General features: G+C 49.3%; 2 protein-coding genes across 4 annotated transcripts in view; both read right to left on the bottom strand.

The window, feature by feature from the left end:
- Window positions 1–4,435, bottom strand: part of DNAH10 (dynein axonemal heavy chain 10) — a 151,903-nt gene extending 147,468 nt beyond the window's left edge. Inside the window, 2 exon segments of the mRNA XM_042909590.1 lie at window positions 1,369–1,440; window positions 4,166–4,435. Of these exon segments, the coding sequence (XP_042765524.1) occupies window positions 1,369–1,440; window positions 4,166–4,379 (286 nt within the window). The 5' untranslated portion in view covers window positions 4,380–4,435.
- A 604-nt stretch (window positions 4,436–5,039) lies between these two features.
- The window catches only part of ATP6V0A2 (ATPase H+ transporting V0 subunit a2), a 44,162-nt gene continuing 30,554 nt past the window's right edge, over window positions 5,040–18,647 (bottom strand). For 2 of the 3 annotated variants that reach the window (XM_042909994.1, XM_042909992.1), the window contains exons 14-20: window positions 17,002–17,120; window positions 15,659–15,869; window positions 12,972–13,091; window positions 11,625–11,744; window positions 9,767–9,884; window positions 9,170–9,341; window positions 5,040–8,643 (exon numbers count right to left, since the gene is read on the bottom strand). In XM_042909994.1, the coding sequence (XP_042765928.1) occupies window positions 8,544–8,643; window positions 9,170–9,341; window positions 9,767–9,884; window positions 11,625–11,744; window positions 12,972–13,091; window positions 15,659–15,869; window positions 17,002–17,120 (960 nt within the window). In that variant the 3' untranslated portion in view covers window positions 5,040–8,543. The remainder of the gene's footprint in view (window positions 8,644–9,169; window positions 9,342–9,766; window positions 9,885–11,624; window positions 11,745–12,971; window positions 13,092–15,658; window positions 15,870–17,001; window positions 17,121–18,647) is intronic. The other variant, XM_042909993.1, reaches the window with a different exon arrangement.

Below are 18,647 nucleotides of genomic sequence, written 5' to 3' on the forward strand. Positions count from 1 at the left end.
TGCAGCAGTATTTAGAATAGCCAAGATACAGAAGCAGCCCAAGTGTCCATCTGTAGATGAACGGATAAAGGAGATGTGGTGTATATATAGATACAATGGATTACTCGGCCAGAAGAAAAAATGAAATCTGGCCACTTGCAACGACATGGGTGAAACCAGAGAGTACCATGCTAAGGGAAATAAGGCAGTCAGAGAAATACAAATACTATATGATTTCACTCATCTGTGGAATTTAAGAAACATAACAGATGAACAAAAGGAAAAGAGAGAGAAACCAAGAAACAGACTCTTAACTACACAGAACACACGGATGGTTATAGGGGTGGGGGAGGGGGAGATGGGTGAACTAGGTGAGATGTATGGAAGGCTGATAATCACTATATTATACACCTGAAACTAAGATAACACTGTACGTTAACTCTCCTGAAATTAAAATTTGAAAAACTTCATAAAACTTAATAAAATACATGCAGCTGCCCAGAAAAAGGACAAAATAAATCGTTTCAGGAATGAGGACAAGTAGAAAACTGAATTAGATAAATGGTAGAAATACACTAGGAATAAAATGAAACCACTCAACAACTACAAAAACAAGAAAAAAAATTTTAATGTAAAAAAGGAAAGGCAAAAAGAGCCACCCGCAGGAGAAGCCAGCCTTAGCATGAATCTAAAGCCATCCCATCACTACAGGAAAAGCGGAGCCTGCAGAGAATCAGGCGTCTCGCACGTTCAGGTGTGTTTCCAGCAACTTCTCCAGCTCACCCATTTCTATCAGCAGTAAAATCCTCCACTACTGCCTCGGACTGGCCAGAAGAAACGGGGCGTGTGGTTTGCACGAGGGGAAGGAAGCCTGGGCTACACAACAGAGCGCACAGGTGTTGAGCTGTCACGCAGGGCGCCTGCACAGGGACGAGTTGCCGGGGACATGTACTATACCGGGTGGAATTCACAAGGTGACTGTATTCGGAAACAGGGTCTTTGCAGATATAAAAGAGGAGGTCCTGCTGGAGAGGGCAGACCCTGGATCCCGTGACTGTCGCCTTTTACCAGAGAAAGGACAGGAGGATTCAGACCCACAGAGGCAGAGCGGGGAGGGAAGCGGTCGCAAGGCAAGCGAGGCCCAGGCCAGAGGGGCCAGGCAGGTGCCCCCCGGAGCCGCGGGAGGGGCGGCCCTGCTCACAGCTGCGCGCTCGCCCCCAGAGCTCGGGGAGGCCGCCCCCCTGCAGCTGGCGGCCCCCCAATCTGTGGTCGCTGGCTGCGGGCCCCCGGGGAACGGGTAATGCGCCCCGAACGGCCAGCACCCACCTCTGTCCCCCATACCGGGTCCCAACCTCCCTCCTCGCGGGGAGCCGCCCCCACGCGACTCACCCTCCAACTCCGCTGGCTGAGCCTCCGCCTCTTCCTCCTCCGCCTCGGGCGTCTCGCCGTCTTGACCGCCGCCAGCACGGAAGAAAAAAGTAGTAACACGTGTCTGCCCCACCACACCAGACACCTGATGCCCTGCTCCCCCACCCCACCGAGCGCCGCGGGGAAATGGCCTGCACCTGCGACAGTCCCGGGGAAGCGGTGGGGGGGGGAAGGTCACGGCGAGGACGCGGGAGCCCCTCCCCGCCTCCTGCCCTTGGGTGGGGCTCGGCCGGTGCAGTGACCGCCAGCGGCCCCTCCACGACCCCGAAGACGCTGGCGGGCGTGGGGGGAGGGGAGGCAGGCACCTGATCCTCTCGCATTAAAACCGGCCTCGGGCGCGAGTTCCCCGGGCTCGTTACACCTGCCACCTGCCGGTCTGGAGCCTTCTGCCTCCCTGCTCGTCTCCCCCTGCCCTCCTGGACTAGCGCCGATTTATGAACCAACACGGTCGTACAGAAATGTTCCGGTTAGCAGAGACAGCTTCAAGTGGCCCGAATGGTCAAGCGGTTCCACCGGTTGATCTCAGTGATCAACAAGCATAAAAAAGAGGCTCAACCCTGGGGCGCCTGGGTGGCTCAGCAGGTTGAGCCTCCGACTTTGGCGTGGCTCTTGATTTCGCAGTTCCTGGGATGGAGCCGGGTGTCGGGCTCTGCGCCCACAGCTTGCAGCCTGCTGGGCACTGGGTCTCCCTCTCTCTCGGCCCCTCCCCCACTCGGGCTCTCTGTCCCTCAAAAATAAACATTTTAAAAATACTAATAAAATAAAAATTTTAAAATAAAAATTTTAAGTTAATCCTCAAAAAAGCCTTCACTTCTAAAAAAAAAAAGAGAGAGAGGCTCAACTCCACTAAATATTATTAAACACGTAGTATAGACTAAGCAGGCGCATCCCTCTTTCGTCTATGGGATTGGCAAACGTTAAAAAGACCGACAGTATCCAATGTCGGCAAGGCTGTTGGCTGACAGGCACCTCACCACCGTTGGGTGTGGACTGGCAGGGCCTTTCTGGAGAGCAGTTTGGGCAGCCGGTGTAGATGCACACACCCAGGAAACCAGCGATTGTGCCCGTCGCAAAGAATTACACAAAGTGTGCGGAGATGGGTGGGCACTGTTGCCTTGTTTGTGAAATGAAATACTATAGAAGGGTAAATGGTCTTTAATTAGGGAATGGGTAAGCGTGGTACATCAATGTGCTTAAAACCCGTAAAGTTAGGGGCGCCTCGGTGGCTCAGTCGGTTGGGCGGCCGACTTCGGCTCAGGTCATGATCCCGCGGTCCGTGAGTTCAAGCCCCGCGTCGGGCTCTGTGCTGACAGCTCAGAGCCTGGAGCCTGTTTCAGATTCTGCGTCTCCCTCTCTCTGCCCCTCCCCCATTCATGCTCTGTCTCTCTCTGTCTCAAAAATAAATAAACGTTAAAAAAAAAAATTAAAAAAAAACCCTGTAAAGTTAGGTAGATCTATCAGTATTGACATGAAAAATTCTCAAGATATTGGTATGATTGACTTTAGAAACTCTAGACATCTATATATTAACATTATAGAAAGATACAGATGATAGATGATGGGTGGATAGATAGATGATAGATTGATTCAGGGCAAGATCTGGCAGGATACACACCAAACTACCTACTGGGAATGACAGTAGGACTTCAGGGTTAGTGAAGGGTTGCTTTTGCGTGTTTTACTGTACATAATTCTATGTCATGTGAGTTGTTTTTGTTTTCATGTTTATTTTTGAGAGAGACAGACAGAGCACGAGGAGGGGAGGGGCAGAGAGTGAGGGAGACGCAGAATCGGAAGCGGGCTCCAGGCTCCGAGCTGTCAGCACAGAGCCCGACTCGAGGCTCGAACCCACCAACCGTGAGACCAACCTGAGCCAAAGTCGGACCCTTAACCAACTGAGCCACCCAGGCGCCCCTGTCATGTGAATTTTTAAGGGAATGCCCTCCAGTACTACCTGTGTCATTTTTGTTTAAGTGAGTCATCCCATGATCTATATACAGCCTGATTCCATTTTGTTATTTCAAGAAATACGCATTTAACTATTAGAAGAGCATCTTGGGCTAGCTGGCCACCACCCTCCTTCCTATCACCACCCTCACCAGCATCTAGTTGGCTGCGTTCATATAATTTTCAGCTGGGAGCAGACAGAAGACTTGATCGGGGGCACGGACAGAAATAGAAAAGCGGGATGAAGAGGCATGCCCTGGTCCCCCTCCAGGGCCTTTGGATGACCAGGGCCCCACAAAGGATCCAATAAAGCTGCCCAAGGGTCTTAACAGGCAGAGAGTGAGTGACAATGTGAGACACGGGGGCTGGGGAGGAGGCCTCTCCCCCCGCCTCTGCCCAGAACCCGACACCATTCTGGTGCCTCCCGTCTCGGCAGCTCTGAGTCTCCAAGGAACAGCATGCTCAGCAGAGGATATACTGGCATTCTCATGATGCAGTGACGGTGGAGAAGAGCCAGAAGAGGAGGGAAAGAACGGGGAAGCAAGTCGGAGACAGCCCAGAAACAGGTCACAGTCCAAGGGAGATTTCCAAGCCCCCTTCCGGGGGTCCAGGAATTAACCAGGGGACCCTTTTAAGTGAGGCTGAGCTCTGCTTCCACATAGAACGGGGACATCCAGCGGGGGGGGGGGGGGGGGGGGGGGGGGGGGGGGGGCGGCGGGGAGGGACACTGGGCTAAGGCCTGTATCAGGGGACGCGGCTCAGAAAGCAGCCGCCGAACTGCGGAAAGTCCAAGCCTAGTCGGGGCGCTCACCGATCTCCACCTCCACCTCCTCGGGCACCACCTTGCGGTAGAAGAACAGCGTCAAGGCGCCCTCCTCGTCCTTGGTCTGGTTGAGGAAGTGCAGGATGAGGTCCTCGACCTCGCCACCGTCGCGGTTCAGCAGCTCCTCGAAGAGGTGGGGGTCTGTGAGGCCGAAGGCCGTGTACACGCGGTCGCGCATCCACAGCACCCGCAGGTCGTCCATGGCGCCGCCAAGGGCCAGACGGCGCCCCGGGAGCCCAGCGACGGGCGGCGTCCGCGGCTTCGGCGCCCCTGGCAACGGGAGCCTCGGCAACGGCCGCCGCAGGCGCGGGTCGGCAGCGTCCCGGGACGCGCCCGCCCCGCCCCCGAGCTCACTGCGGCGCGGGCCCGTCCCCCGCGGGTGGCGCCCAGCCTCCCCCCGGATCCGGGCCCGCCGCTCCGGCCGGCCGGAGAGCCGAGCGGAGCAGCGGGCAGCACGCGTGCTCCCGCGACTCGGGGGACCGATGAGTCCGGCCCGGAGCCGCCCACCGCTGTTGCCCGGGACACCCCGCTGCGGGCTCCAGGGAGCCCCTCCTAGGATCCTCATCACCCCGGGCTACCATCCCGCCCTTCTGCCCCCAAGGAGGCCAGCGAGGCGACCGGTCAAGGTTGCACTGTCTCGGAGATGGCCCAGGCAGAGGAGGAGGTGAGGCCCCGCCTCAGATAGTCTGAGCCCCGGCCAGTGTGGATCAAAGGGCCTCAGAAAGCAAGTACCTTGAAGAGTTCCAGGAATGGGCCGGTTCTCTCTGGCACACGGATCAGGGAAGAGGGAGTCCCAAGAAGGGACAGGTGACTTCTGGCTTTGGCTTTCTAGACACGTGAAGGCATAATAAAGCAAAACACCCATGTTTTAAAAATATATTTATTTTTCATTAGTAAAAAGAAGTTCAATACTGATAGGAAGATGCAGAGTTGTCCTTTCGTGCATTTGTGGAGCTTTAACTTAGTGACTGCTCTCCCCTCCTGGAGAGGAGTCCCTGGACGACAAGGCTGACACCAAGAACCTAGCCTTCTTGTTGGATTTTCCCATCAAGGAACACGTGGAATGTTCTGAAGTATTTCTTACAATTCTAAACCAAAGCCCGGCCTCAATGACCTCGCTGTTGGAAAACCATTACTTGGAACTGCCTGATTTTCATCATCTTGAATCAAGATTTCCTAATAACCTTACTGGAGATTATACCAGATGGCATGCACACAAACTTGGCTTTAAAATTTTAAGTGAAGAGATTGACTGTTCTCAAATGCAGACTGCAGAACAGTTGTAGCAGTTCTGTTTTTGTTTTCCAAAATGAGTCAGACCCTAAAATGCCTGAATATTGAATTCATAAACATCTTAAGAGTGACCTATGCTATATTCTAGGCCTTTTGAAGCTACAGCAGACTGGAAACTGAGAACAGAATGTTGTTATAAAGTACCCATTCCCGAAATGAGGACAGAATGGCATTCCGTGAAAGGGGTGTCTTTTCAAAGTCCTACCCACAAGGAATGGACAGTCCACAGGGCTCACCATGATCCCCATCAGAACACCTGAGTTCTTTAACTGATCATAATTACGTCACCACAAGGACGTTCTTTACCCTTGCAGGATGAAATCAAGTTGTTTTCCTGAAGAAATGCCTTGGATTTTTATTTTAGGACTCCATTAACACACAGAATGAACACCCGAATGAACACTGGAAAATATGGCTGTCATGACATTTACCATGACGTGTTCTCTTGAGGAAAATAAACAGATATATAGCTTCATCCCGACAATTGACCATTCTTCCTCCAGATATTTGCTATTAAGGGAACAAAGTCTGTCTCAAAAATGATATACATAATAGTTCCACCAGACAGCTTAAACATAAAGCAAAGCATAAAGCATAAACATAAAGCAGCCACTGGAACCTACAGCTTTAGAAAAAAAATTAAATTTCCCCTAGTGCCTACAAGACACGATCAAGCTCTATTTCTAGAGACGCCTTTCACCAAAGTTGGGACTACTAATTCATTTTTTATACAATTATGTAGAATACATAACCACTACATAGGTCTCAATTAAAAACGGGCTCTTTCCTCTCTGTTCTATACCCTGGTGAGAGATGTTACTTAAAATGAAAAATTCTGTAACAGCCCATAGCAGTTACCAGTGGGGGCACTAAAAACTTCCAGCAGACACTACAGGCCTCCTGTTTACTCATCAGCTAACGGTGCCCCGAAATCGTGAGTTTCCTAAGGATGAATTACCATTTTATTACAACAGATCCCTGGCGTAAAGTAACGAAGATGGCCAGTGGTGAGGGACAGCGTTGTTCAGAGTTTGTATTCACCCAGCAGGAGTGTCCAACGTGAGACCTTTCCGGAGAAACTGCACCCTGAGAGCAGAATCACTTCCCAAGGATTTATCCACGTGGTTTGAAGCTTGATATTGTAATACGAGGGACAAAGGCCAGTAACTCCCAATTGGTGAAAGAGCAGCATGGAAGGCTTACCACACAAGTAAGGTCTAATGTTAGCGTCACGATTACGTCAGCGTGTTCAGTTCATGCCTCTCGGCAAACAGGTCTCGACTTGACCTGAAAAGACACGCCTAGATCCAGGGCTACCAGAATCCAAGCTTGAAATGAAAATTCCAAACTCCCCCACTAGGCAGGGTGTAGGCGTATGGTGACAAACAGGCCTCTTCATGCACCTGCCTCAAAACGTTAAGTGAAAACACTGCCGATTTCTTTTTGAAAATAATTACCTAACATCAATTACAGCAAAATATGAAAAATGAACATAATTTACAAAACTACAGATCGTCCTCAACTTACGATGGGGTCTCATCCTAAGTTGAACATGCATTTAACACACCTACCCTAGGGAACACCGCAGCCTAGCCTGGCCCGCCTTAGACGTGCTCCAAACACGGACAGGAGCCTCCGGTTGGGCACAATCATCCACCACAAAGCCTATTCTATAAGGGAGTGTTGACTATCTCCTGTAATGGGCTGAATCCTGTACTGAAAGTGACAAACTGAACGGCCGTGTGGGCGCAGGTGGCTGTCCGTGTACCACCTGCTGACTCTCCCGACCGCGTGGCTGTCTGGGAGCTGCGGCCTCTGCCCAGCATGGCGGGAGAGGATGGGGCCGCAGATCGCTGGCCCGGACAGGATCCAGATTCAACCCTGCAAGTATGGTTTCTACGGAATGTGTATTGCTTTCACAACATCATTAATTCAAAATTCATTAAGTGGAACCACTGGTAAGGTGGGGACTGTCTGCGTAGATTAAAACATTCAACAGGACTCAAAATCCTTCAAAGCTAAATGTCAAGTGAATAGATGAATTTAAATTAAAGAGAATTTTCAACCGATCCAAATGGTGTTTGAAAGCTTAAATTAACTCTAAATACCTCTACCAGACCTTTATTTACAATCAGTCTGAAAGTAAAAAAAAAATTATAATTATACTGTTCTCAAGGACAGGTGCAATCTCTTCATGGTAAAATCTCTTAATTTATATTTTGTTATAAAAATATACAAAATACTACTTTTCACCTTCCCTTCACTCAGTATAAACCCCTAAAAGGTTCGGTAACATCAGTAACATCATACGAGTTGGTCCCTAAGTTCAAATCACATCCATATTTTATCTTTTACGGTCACACTGGGTTGTAAGGCTCGGTATACAGTTTATCTTTCCAACATACAATTATCATAATTGGTTTTATATAAGGATAAGAGGGTAAGAATATCTTTAAAAATATACAAGTGGGATAACCATCTGTCGTACGTTATTTTTTCCCGTTTTCTCCAATCATTAAAACAAGACAAAATTGTAGAAATGATCCCCTACTTGCAGTTCTAGACAGCATACGATACAAAATGTTTACACACTTTTAATCAAGCAGAATAAATGTGAATCTTTTGATTATCCGTCATTAAATTTTTTAAAAAACTATACTTAACTTCAGCTGTTGGAAAATATTATCTGACAACTTCAAGTGACAGAATAACGCTGTAATTTTTTTTTAATAAGGTGAAAAGGACTCGAGTAGCTAAGACCATTTTCAACTAGCCATTCAAAACCACTTCTCCCCCCCAAGCCTCTATTTTTAAAAATAACTTTAACATAACTTTTGGCATTAACTTAAATTTGCTCACCATAAAAACTGAAAGAAATTTACATATCTGAAATTGATAAACGTTACAAAATATTTAACATGAGGAAGAGGTATATCTTACAGAATTATTTGGCTATATCATAAGGCAATCAATGAAGATGGAATTTTTCCTATCGTAAGTTTGACGGAAGTGAAATTCTGTAACATGATAATTCTCCATAAATCCGAAAGCTTGTTTGGATACGGCAATATGATCATGCCACGTCGTCACTGAACTTCGACGAAAGTAGTCTGAATGAGAAAGGAACAAACTTGGTGCCTGCACCAACGTAGAACTTGTTCTGAAATTCTACCCTAAAACAAAAAAATTTCCGTGTATTAGCGAAAGACCGTGAGTAACATTTCCTACATTTCTTGCAACAACATTTATAAGTTAAGAAAAAACCCCAAACAGCTCCTGTGCTGAAGCTGCTTCGTTCCGTACGTGCTCTCCTGGCACACGTGTTATTACTTAAATAAGATACACACAGACACACACACAGCCTGCCCGTGTCGCCCTCCTCGACGTGTAACGGAAACGCGAACCCGTCATGACCCCTCACACGCTACACGCGTACACACGAGTATTCAGAACCTCTCTCCCCACCCGGGTACCTTCATACACAGACAAGCAATCCGACATACGCTGTAAACCATCACGAAATACGGAAGAATTTTATTTTGTTTTACAATGAGGTAACCTGTCAGGCCCCAGATAAATTCAAAGTATTAAACATACACGGTTATTAAGTGCCAGGATTTTGTGGGGCTATTTATACACGTGGGGAGACGGGTGCAATATTTTTTAAATAGCAGTTCCAAAGCTAACTTGCACACTCACCAGTGGAGGCGTATGGCGTGGAGAAATGCAGAAAGGCCTTCCATGATCAAAAGGATGAAAATTGTCAACACTGCAAAGAGAGCGATTACTGGTAGCAGCAGCAAGACTCCGTAAGTGGTGTCTACCCGGAGGCCCACGCGCACCAGCATGGTCCACAGGACGTCAGACAGCTCTGCGGGGGAGTCATTCGGCAGGGTTAACTTCTGTTTACGTCCACGGCGTCGCTGCACTTAGCCAGGGGGACCGGGTCTCCTTCTGCCAATTCTGAATTATTATCCACAAAGAACCCACACGCCTACACAATCTACACGTAACCTGCCTCTCATGTAAAAGTCAGCCGGCTCCCGATCACGTCAAACACGGAGGAAGATACGGCACGCCGGAAAACCCAGAGGCCTGCCTCGCCGTGAGAGAGAGGGCTGACACAAACGGGCGAGGCTGTCCCCGCACAATACTGGCTCACGCGGTACCCGAAGGACGGCACTAGGCTTCCCTCGGAATTGTGAAATGTCGCGCAGAGTCCCCCCCGGGTTCACCGCGGCACGGTGGGGCGTCTCGGCACAGAGTGTGGGACCGCAGGTCTCGGCAAAAACTTACGTGCGTGGGCCAGGCTGAGAGCCCAGAGCCTCAGGTACGAAGCGGTGTTGGAGATGCACCCCAGACAGTACTCGATGGAGTGAATCACTTGGGTCATCAGTATCTCTCCAAAATTAAACTGAGGGAGATCACACAACACGCGTCAGAGTCGCCGAACTGCCCGCACGTGCCCACCCACCGCCACGCCTGTCCGCTTTCCATCCCTCGCTCAGTGGAAGGACCGGCCTCTGGGAGGCTGGGGAGACTGCGAGGGAGCGTGAGGGGCAGCGAGTCAAAGGCCTGAGCTCGATTCACTGCCCCGTCACAGACAGCGCGCCGCCCCGGCTCCCCCGGACTCAGTTTCCCGTGCGGCACCCGTGTCACGGCCCTCGGGCAGCCCAGTGCGACTCTGGGGCCGGTCTCAGCGACCACGGAACACCTACTGAAACCAGAGACGCTGACCGACCACGAGCCTGGAAGACTCGGAAGTCTTCGGAAGACAGGTGCGTGTCTGCTGCATAAATGCAGGCCCAACGAGGGGAGACTGTGAAAAGGGCCCCTGGCAGTGAAAAGGCTGTAAAACACTGGGAAAGAGGATTCTAACGCTCCTCCCCGTTCTGCTTTTTGGTTCTCTTATGATCCTATAAATTATCAATCATCCCAAATTAAAACACTGCATTACGTAACAATTACAAAATGTTGACCGTCAGAAATCTTGTTTGGCCCTTACTGGATGGCCAAATAAAGTTTCCAAGAAAATAAAGCCGACCAGAGTCGCGGAATCGGCTCTATTCTGTCTGCCCAGGGCTGTGCCGCCCTTCTTTGGGGGGAACTGCTTCTTCTGCCATTCACCCCACACCCCCAGCCACAGCCGTTACGGGCTGAACCATGACCCCCTCCAAATTCACATATTGAAGGCCTAACCCCAACGTGACTGTGCTTGGAGACAGGGCCTTTTAAGGGGTAATTAAGGTTAAAAGAGGTCACGAGTGTGGGTGCCCTTAGAAGAAGAGACGCATGCCCTCGGAGGGCAAGGCCCTGTGACGACACGTTGAACAAGGCAGCCCCCGCAAGCCAAGGAGGAGGCCAGGGGAGAAACCAGCCCTGCCAACGTCTTGAACTCGGGCTTCTAGCAGTAAACCTCTCTTGCTGAAGACCCCGTTCCGTGCAGGTGACAGGAGCGGTTACTGGAACAGGGATGACGAGGGACTGCGGCTGGACAATCACAGTTCTTCCTTGGGATGCTTCCTAATCTAACAATCAGCCGAGAGCGCTTTCCTCTCCGACTGAAAGACTGGAGAAAATAAGCTCAGGGCTGGCTGTGGCCAAGGTCCCAAAATCGTGGGGCCAACTGGCTGCAGAATATGAAGCCAACTTGCAAAGGAAAACCAACCCAGACTTCTTGGAATTGGACGCCCAGAAACCAATCATCCTGAGGCCAACTCTGCTCCTGTCCTGACATGAGCCAGAAGATTCCCCGTGAAGCTAATGTAATCAGGTCTCCCTCTTACAACTCCAAAGTTCTGACTGAGACAAGAATCTCTGGAAAGCGATGCTCATGGCACCTTAAGTCACTTAATATGACAGCACGTAATGTTAACAGTAGAAATCCCACTGTAAAACTGAAACAACAGAATGGTAAGCCAAAACCCTTATGGCCAACAATCAAAACAGTATTTGGGGAAGCTTTTGTAACAGGTGTTTCGGGTTTTGAGTTTGTTTTTTGTTTTTTGTGTTTTAAGTAAACTCTATGCCCAACGTGAGGCCTGAACTCATGACGTGAAGATTAAGAGTCACACACTCCACCGACTGACCCAGCCAGGCACCCCGAGAGCTTGGCTTCTTGTCTAATGTTATGGATAGTAACAGAGAAGATTACCTCTTCACACATCATTTCTCTATAGCCATCTTCTATTTGGTTATTTCCCTCTTCTATGTCTTGGCTTCCCAGTAGAGAAACTTCTTCCTCGCTGTCTTTCCTTACGAGTGTGTAACCACTCTAACAACAACCAAAAGAATACAGAGTCATTGCCTTTAAAATCACAAGGACCTGACAAATCCAAAGTCAGAGCCCCTTCATTTCTCCTAATGATGCGGCTCTTCGAGATTAGGAAGTTGTTTATGAGAACGCAAGCATATCCTACCTGTTAGGATGGCTACTATCCAAAAAATGACAATAATAAGTATTGACTAGAGGAACTGGAACCCTCTGTGTACTGTTGGTAGGAATGTAAAATGGTGCAGCCACTGTGGAGAACAGTGCGGTGGTTCCTCAAAATAATCAAACATAGAACGTGATCGAACAACTCCATTTCTGGGCACATGTCCAAAAATCTGAAAGGACTCGAAAAGATTTTTATACACCGTGCCGAAAGCGGCATTATTCACAATAACTGAAAGGTAGAAACAACCCAAGTACCCGTCGATGGATGAACTGATAAGCAAAATCTGATCTATCCGTGCAACGGAGTATTACTGAGCCTTAAAAAGGAAGGGATTCTGTTACAATCCAGATGAACCTCGAGGACATTATGCTCAGTGAAATAAGCCAGTCACAAAAGGACAAATACTGCATGAGTCCATGAATACGAGGTGCCTAGAGGAGTGAAACTCCTAACAACAAAAGTAGATGGTGGTTTTGAGAGGCTGGGGGAGGAGAGACGGGGAGTCAGCGTTTCATGGGGACGGAGTCTCCATTTGGGAGGAGGAGAAAGTTCTGGACGTGGACGGAGGTGACAGTATAGTCTATCACAATTATTTTTAAAGAAATCAAACGAGAAAGCGGACACCCGGGGAAACAGTCTAGGAAGAAATTTAACAAAATGGTAACCCTGGTTATAAGCGCATGACAGGATAGGGCGCTCTTTCCTGTGCGTTCCACGTTTCCTATAATTGAGGGAGGTTATTTAAATTAAACGACACTTTAAAGAAAAAAGTCAAGAAGCAAGGAGGAGGAACAAAAAGCGCTTTGCCGATGACAACAGTGCCGGAGGACCTGCTTCCCACCCCCCGCCGGCCCGGTTCATCCCCGCACGGCCCGCGCCCACGGGCCCGCACCGCAGGCTCCGCAGCGAGCTTCTGCGGAACGGGCGACACCGAGCTTCCGGATAAAGGGAGCGCCGGCTTCACGTCAAGAGCCTGAGACCCTCTGAGAGGTGTTTTCTTTACGTCTCTTTCTGTACCTCCAACCGGGCACCTCCGAACACGCGTCCGGACCCACACTTACCCGGCTGACGCCAAAGCAGCTGCGCCCGTTGTGGAGCCACAGCAGGAAGAGGGGTTTTCCCAAGAAGAGCACGGGAACGGACAGCGCCGTGACGGCCAGCAGCAGTCTCTGGACGCGCTCCTGTCGCGCAGAAGGGGAGGAAGCCCGTTAAAATGCAAGGACGCGCTGGCCGGGTCACTGGTGCGTTTTAGGAGTGAACCTCCAGGAGAATGTCTCCTGATTTACAATAACGAGGAGCAGAAGGTAAACGCAAAAGCCGAATTGTATTGGCCAGCAGGTCTTTTCCCAAACTCATAGCCGAATTCTAGAACTCATGAGTAACACCACCGACAGGGCGGTAAAATAACACTTTGTTCAGATCGGCGAGGGATGCATAAGAACATTCTAAACCAGAGGCAAACCCCAACTCGTCATTTCCCAAAAACACTGAAAGAGGACGAATACAAACACGGGCTAGACCTTTTTTTAGATTCTTGTTTTTATTATTATCATTGTAAAGATTACTTGAGGAACCTAAATGATAGTAAGTGGATTCACTTCTACACAAGAAAAATACTAAAAGAGCATTCAGAACAAAACTAAAAGCCTTTTCTTCAAAAGTCGGCATATTTAAGGGCGCCTGCGTGGCCCGCTGGGTTGAGCCACTAACTCTCGATCTCCGCTCAGGTCACGATCTCTTAATTTGGGAGTTCAAGCCCTGCGTCAGGCTCTGTGTTGGTGATTCTCTATCTTCCTCTCTGTCTGCCCCTCCCTTGTTCGTGCTCTCTCTCTCTCTCTCCCTCTCTAAAATTAATAAGTAAACACGTTTTTTAAAGTACAGATATTTACCGTCACCTAAAAAGAAATCGAGAGCAAAGCACATTCGCGCTTATACAGCCACTGTAGTCTGTGTGGCTTTATGGGGCCCGGAGGCGGCAACGAAAACAAACGATCGGGCATCACACGGTCCCCCGCCTAGCCTTCCTCCACGGCCGCCCCCATGTGACGCACAGATTCCCAGAGCCGCGTGCACCACGTGGTACGAGCTAGCAGCAGGTATGCGTTAGCATCTCGTACCGCACCACCGACACGAATGTGCCCCGAAACGCGGAGAAACGCGGCGGCCACGGGCAGAGTCCCATCCGAAGTCGTGAGCTGTGTGGTCAAGCAGACCGGGCTAAAACCTGGGCTCCGCCGGCAGCTGTGTGACCAGGCCTGCCCTGAGCCACCGGGATGACACCACCGACCTCGAGGGCTAGCGTGAGTTAAGAAGAATAATCACGGAGAGCACTTCTCAGGCACACCGGAGACGTTAAATAAGGTAGTGCCCTTCAGTGATCTTCCCGGCCACGGCACCTGAGCGCCGCCGAACTCCCGTTGTGCCTTTCTCCCACAATCTACGTCATCCCACAAAAAGGTTCAACAAAGTAACCATGAAATCTAATCGAAAGATCACAAACAGGAGAACCATAAGTAAGAGTTGAAGCTCAAACAGTTCAAGAAGGACACGTGTGCACGGCTCGCAGCGAAGCCCACGGTTCCACGAGCTGAGCTTCCAATCGGGCTTACAGTGAACCGAGCTGTCCGTGGAAGGCGGAAAACAAAACCAAACGCTCCATTTGCAGGGTCACCAAAATTAAAAAAACAAGAACAAAACACCTACAGCTTAGGAGAACACAGGTGAGAACAGGACTGAGAAGATTTCTCCGGTATCTCACAGGCACTGGGAACACGACACGCAAGGTCCACAGCAGCGTCCTTCAGGAGTGACACTGTGGCACTCGACACAGCACAGAGACCCTCACCGTAATCACAACGCAAGCTCACGTTTATTGAGCACTGGTAGGTGCCAGGTACTTCTAAGTATTTGATCAGATTAACTCTGGACTACAAATTGGGTCCTATTTTTATTCCCGTTTGACAGGTGAGGAAACTGAGGCACAGAGGAGTCAAGGTATGTGTTCAAAGTTCCCCGTCAAAGAAGTGACAGAGCTAGGATTGCAAGCAGGGCGGTCACCCCCAAGCCCTCACCCCGCCACCGTGGATGTGGTGGGCGTTACCCAAACATACCACTCTAGAAAAGCCAGTTTGCGAGAGGGTCCGTGTGCTGTGGGGTCCAGACACCGGTTCTGGGATGCCCTGGCTTAGTCAGAGATTGATTTTTTTTTTTTTTTTTTTTTTTTATTTTTCAACGTTTTTTATTTATTTTTGGGACAGAGAGACAGAGCATGAACGGGGGAGGGGCAGAGAGAGAGGGAGACACAGAATCGGAAACAGGCTCCAGGCTCCGAGCCATCAGCCCAGAGCCCGACGCGGGGCTCGAACTCACAGACCGCGAGATCGTGACCTGGCTGAAGTCGGACGCTCAACCGGCTGCGCCACCCAGGCGCCCCAGTCAGAGATTGATTTTAAAGCAACTAGAAAAATGGAGGGGGCGGGGTGGGTGGGATTTGCCAGTCCTCAGAAACCCTCCAGTCCATACATTTTCTTCCCACAGTTTTGACGGCTACTGAGTGTTTCCCAGAGCCCCCAGCACAGTGTTCAGAGCAGGGTGACGAGCTCTTGCGACAACATACAAAGAAACAGGAAAGCCCCTACATTCCTGGGAGGCCTGCGGAAAGCCCCTTCAATCATCTACTGTTTAAAACAAAAAGGCTACCATCAGGACTTCCTGTAAGCTCACGGGGGTGGAAAAGAACGTTACCTACCTGCCCTGAGTAAAGACCATTTGTTTCACTAGCCGGGAATAAAAACATGTTAATAAATTCAATCAGAATGCTGGGAGCGACTCTGGAGGTTTCTGCCGAATAAACCAGCCACTTATAGACGATCATAAATATAAGGTATCCAAAGATGCATAGCATAAAGAGAAGTTCCGGGACAGAAACCAAATAAATATTGAACTTCTTCCGGAAATGCCTAGAAAAAAAAACAAAATGGAATCGATCAAACCATGAGCAAGTTTGGACTGAGATAAAGAATGAAGGGGGCACCCGGGTGGCTCAGTCAGTTAAGTGTCTGACTTCGGCTCAGGTCACAATCTCACAATTCACAAGTTCTAGCCCCGCATCGGGCTCTGTACTGACAGCTCGGAGCCTGGAGCCTGCTTCGGATTCTGTGTCTCCCTCTCTCTCTGCCCCTCCCCCGCTCACACTCGGTCTCTCTCTCTCTCTCTCACAAAAGTAAATAAACATTAAAAAAAAAAAAAAATGAAGACAAAATTGCTCTTAAATTCTTTGTGACAAGGCCTCTCCCACCAGAACATCCTTTGTCTTATAACTCATACTACTGATTCAGATACATCCACGTAGAAAACAGATGTGAGCACAGTGGAAAGGCTAGTGTTTCACTAACAGGTCCAGTTAGAGGAAAAAGATGCAACGTCTTCCTCTTGACACGCTAGCTCTAGCAAACAAACAAAAAGCTTTCCAACTTATAATGAAATAAGAGTATGACAAAAATTACTTCTGGAAACAAATCTGAATGTACATGCCGCATGCCTCCCTCCCTTGAATGGAAAACTCCATGTGGGCAAAACCTGTCTTCTGTCTCCAGCACTACTCAGTCCCTGAAGCCTAAAACAGCGCCTGGTATATCCTCTACAATCAATAAATAGCTGCTAAATAAATGAATCACTGAAACGGTCAAAACCCTGTGTGATCACAACACAATCAAATGCACAGCATTCCAGTACACTGGCTGCCTTTAAGGGCAGGCCCATACAGTCCACCCTCAAGAGGCAAAGTTTAAGAATACCAAACTTGGCTTATAAATACTGCTTTAAAAAAAAAAATCTGGGGGCACCTGGGTGGCTCAGTCGGTTGGGCATCCGACCTCAGCTCAGATCATGGTCTTGCGGTTCATGGGTTCGAGCACTGCGTCGGGCTCTGTGCGAACAGCTCAAAGCCTGGAGCCTGCTTCAGATTCTGTCTCCCTCTCTATCTGCCCCTTCCTCGCTCGTACTCTGTCTCTCTCTCCCTCTCTCTCTCCCTCTCTCTCTCTGTCAAAAATAAATAAACATTAAAAAAACTTTAAAAAAATCTGTACTTACAAGTGGTTAAATATTCCCAGAATGACTCCAAAAGTCATGTGAATAATTCCTAAAATCACAGACATTTTCATTTTGAAAGAGTTTAGGAAAGTGAGGCGATTTGTGGCCAAGTTCCAAATCTGAAGACAAAACAAAACAAAACATCTTTAACTTCCTTCAACTGCTTCAGGACACACAGGTGACACCGGACATAGGAAGGCAGCTACAGATTTAAAAGGAAAGCAACGTTCAGACTTCCTCCTTGACGCCTGTGATCTGAGAACCACTGATTTCCTGAAACCAGGACCAGACTGTTACCAACAATCCCGTCTTTAATATGAAATGCAAAGGAGGCCAAACGAAACCACACTGTGTTTAGGGAAGCGGCCTATGAGGCGAGACCGAGAGGAAGAGCAGGGGAAGAGTCACACGGAGTCAGCGGGGCGGCCAGTTCCCTCTGGGGAGGGCCGGTGCGGCCAGGGGCGCATTCCAGGTCCCGGGGTCACTTACCCTGGGGGGTGGGGGTGGGGGGCCGTACAACTATGTGTGTTAGGACTTCACAGACAGGTTTTATACATCCTTGTGCGTGTGCGTTCTATAATAAAGTTTAACAGGAAGGGAGGGAGGAAGCGTCAGTGCAGCAAGTGGCCAAACCGTGCTGATAAGACCCAGGGCACCCAGGCTCAACCCCCCGGGGCTCCCTGACCAGCCCCTCCAGGCCCCCGCCGCTGATTACCTCTCTTCTCTCTTCTCTCTCTGAAAAATTAATTCCTACAGTCCCTCACTCGGGGGATTAGGAAAAGGGAAACAGGGCCTGTTAGTTCTTTTTAAGTGAGAAGAAGGTTCTAGAAAGAGGTATTTAGGCTGACTTCAGCTTGACTGCCTGGACCCACGGGAAAAAGCCCACTGACGGCGCCCTCCTCGGGGGAAGCAGGGGCGGGAGAGGAGGAAAGTCGGCAACAACGCGACATCTCGCCAGCGACATGTAAGCCTATCTTTCATCACTAAGCCTAAAGCAACTGGGTACAGAACAATCTTTTAGGCAAAAACAGGGGAGAATAAGAAGATAGATTTAAAAGTTCATAAAGAAACTTGGCAGGAGATGCTAAAACTACCTCCAGCCGTTCCCGGGTCAGGGGAAACTGAGGAAATAAGGACTGGACAGAGGAGACCTTCGCAAGAGCTGGACCTTGCCTACGCACATGGATCTATTTTTTAACCAGATGAGCGTGGTGCCGATTTTTAAAATTAAATCAAAGCGAAACGAGGCAGGACCGTGCCCTAGTCTCTTCCTCCCCCCACAAAACGCCCTCCTAAACTTTCTTCCTTGGAGCCTATATTCAGAAATGTTTCTCTCCTTAAAGCAAGGCCACACATTATTAGGAATCTGGCTCCAAAATGCTGTACCTTAAAGAAATTGTTATGAAAGTTTTTTCAAGTTTCCAGTTATATGAAGATGCAAGGCAACAAGGCTGAATTACACAAATTACATTTAGAGGCGAGAATGAACAGACCGGTTAGGAGGGCACTGGCTTGGAAAGCTCCGATGAAGGTGCCGGACCTTTCTCTTCAGTTTTTTCATTTCTGCACACGATTATAGCTCACGCCCCCAGACCGATTTTGAGTTGGTTTCTAAGCTCCCCTTTCTAGGGTGAGATTCTCCCAGA

Source organism: Panthera leo, chromosome D3, assembly GCF_018350215.1.
Source record: "Panthera leo isolate Ple1 chromosome D3, P.leo_Ple1_pat1.1, whole genome shotgun sequence".
Lineage (NCBI taxonomy): Eukaryota > Metazoa > Chordata > Mammalia > Carnivora > Felidae > Panthera > Panthera leo.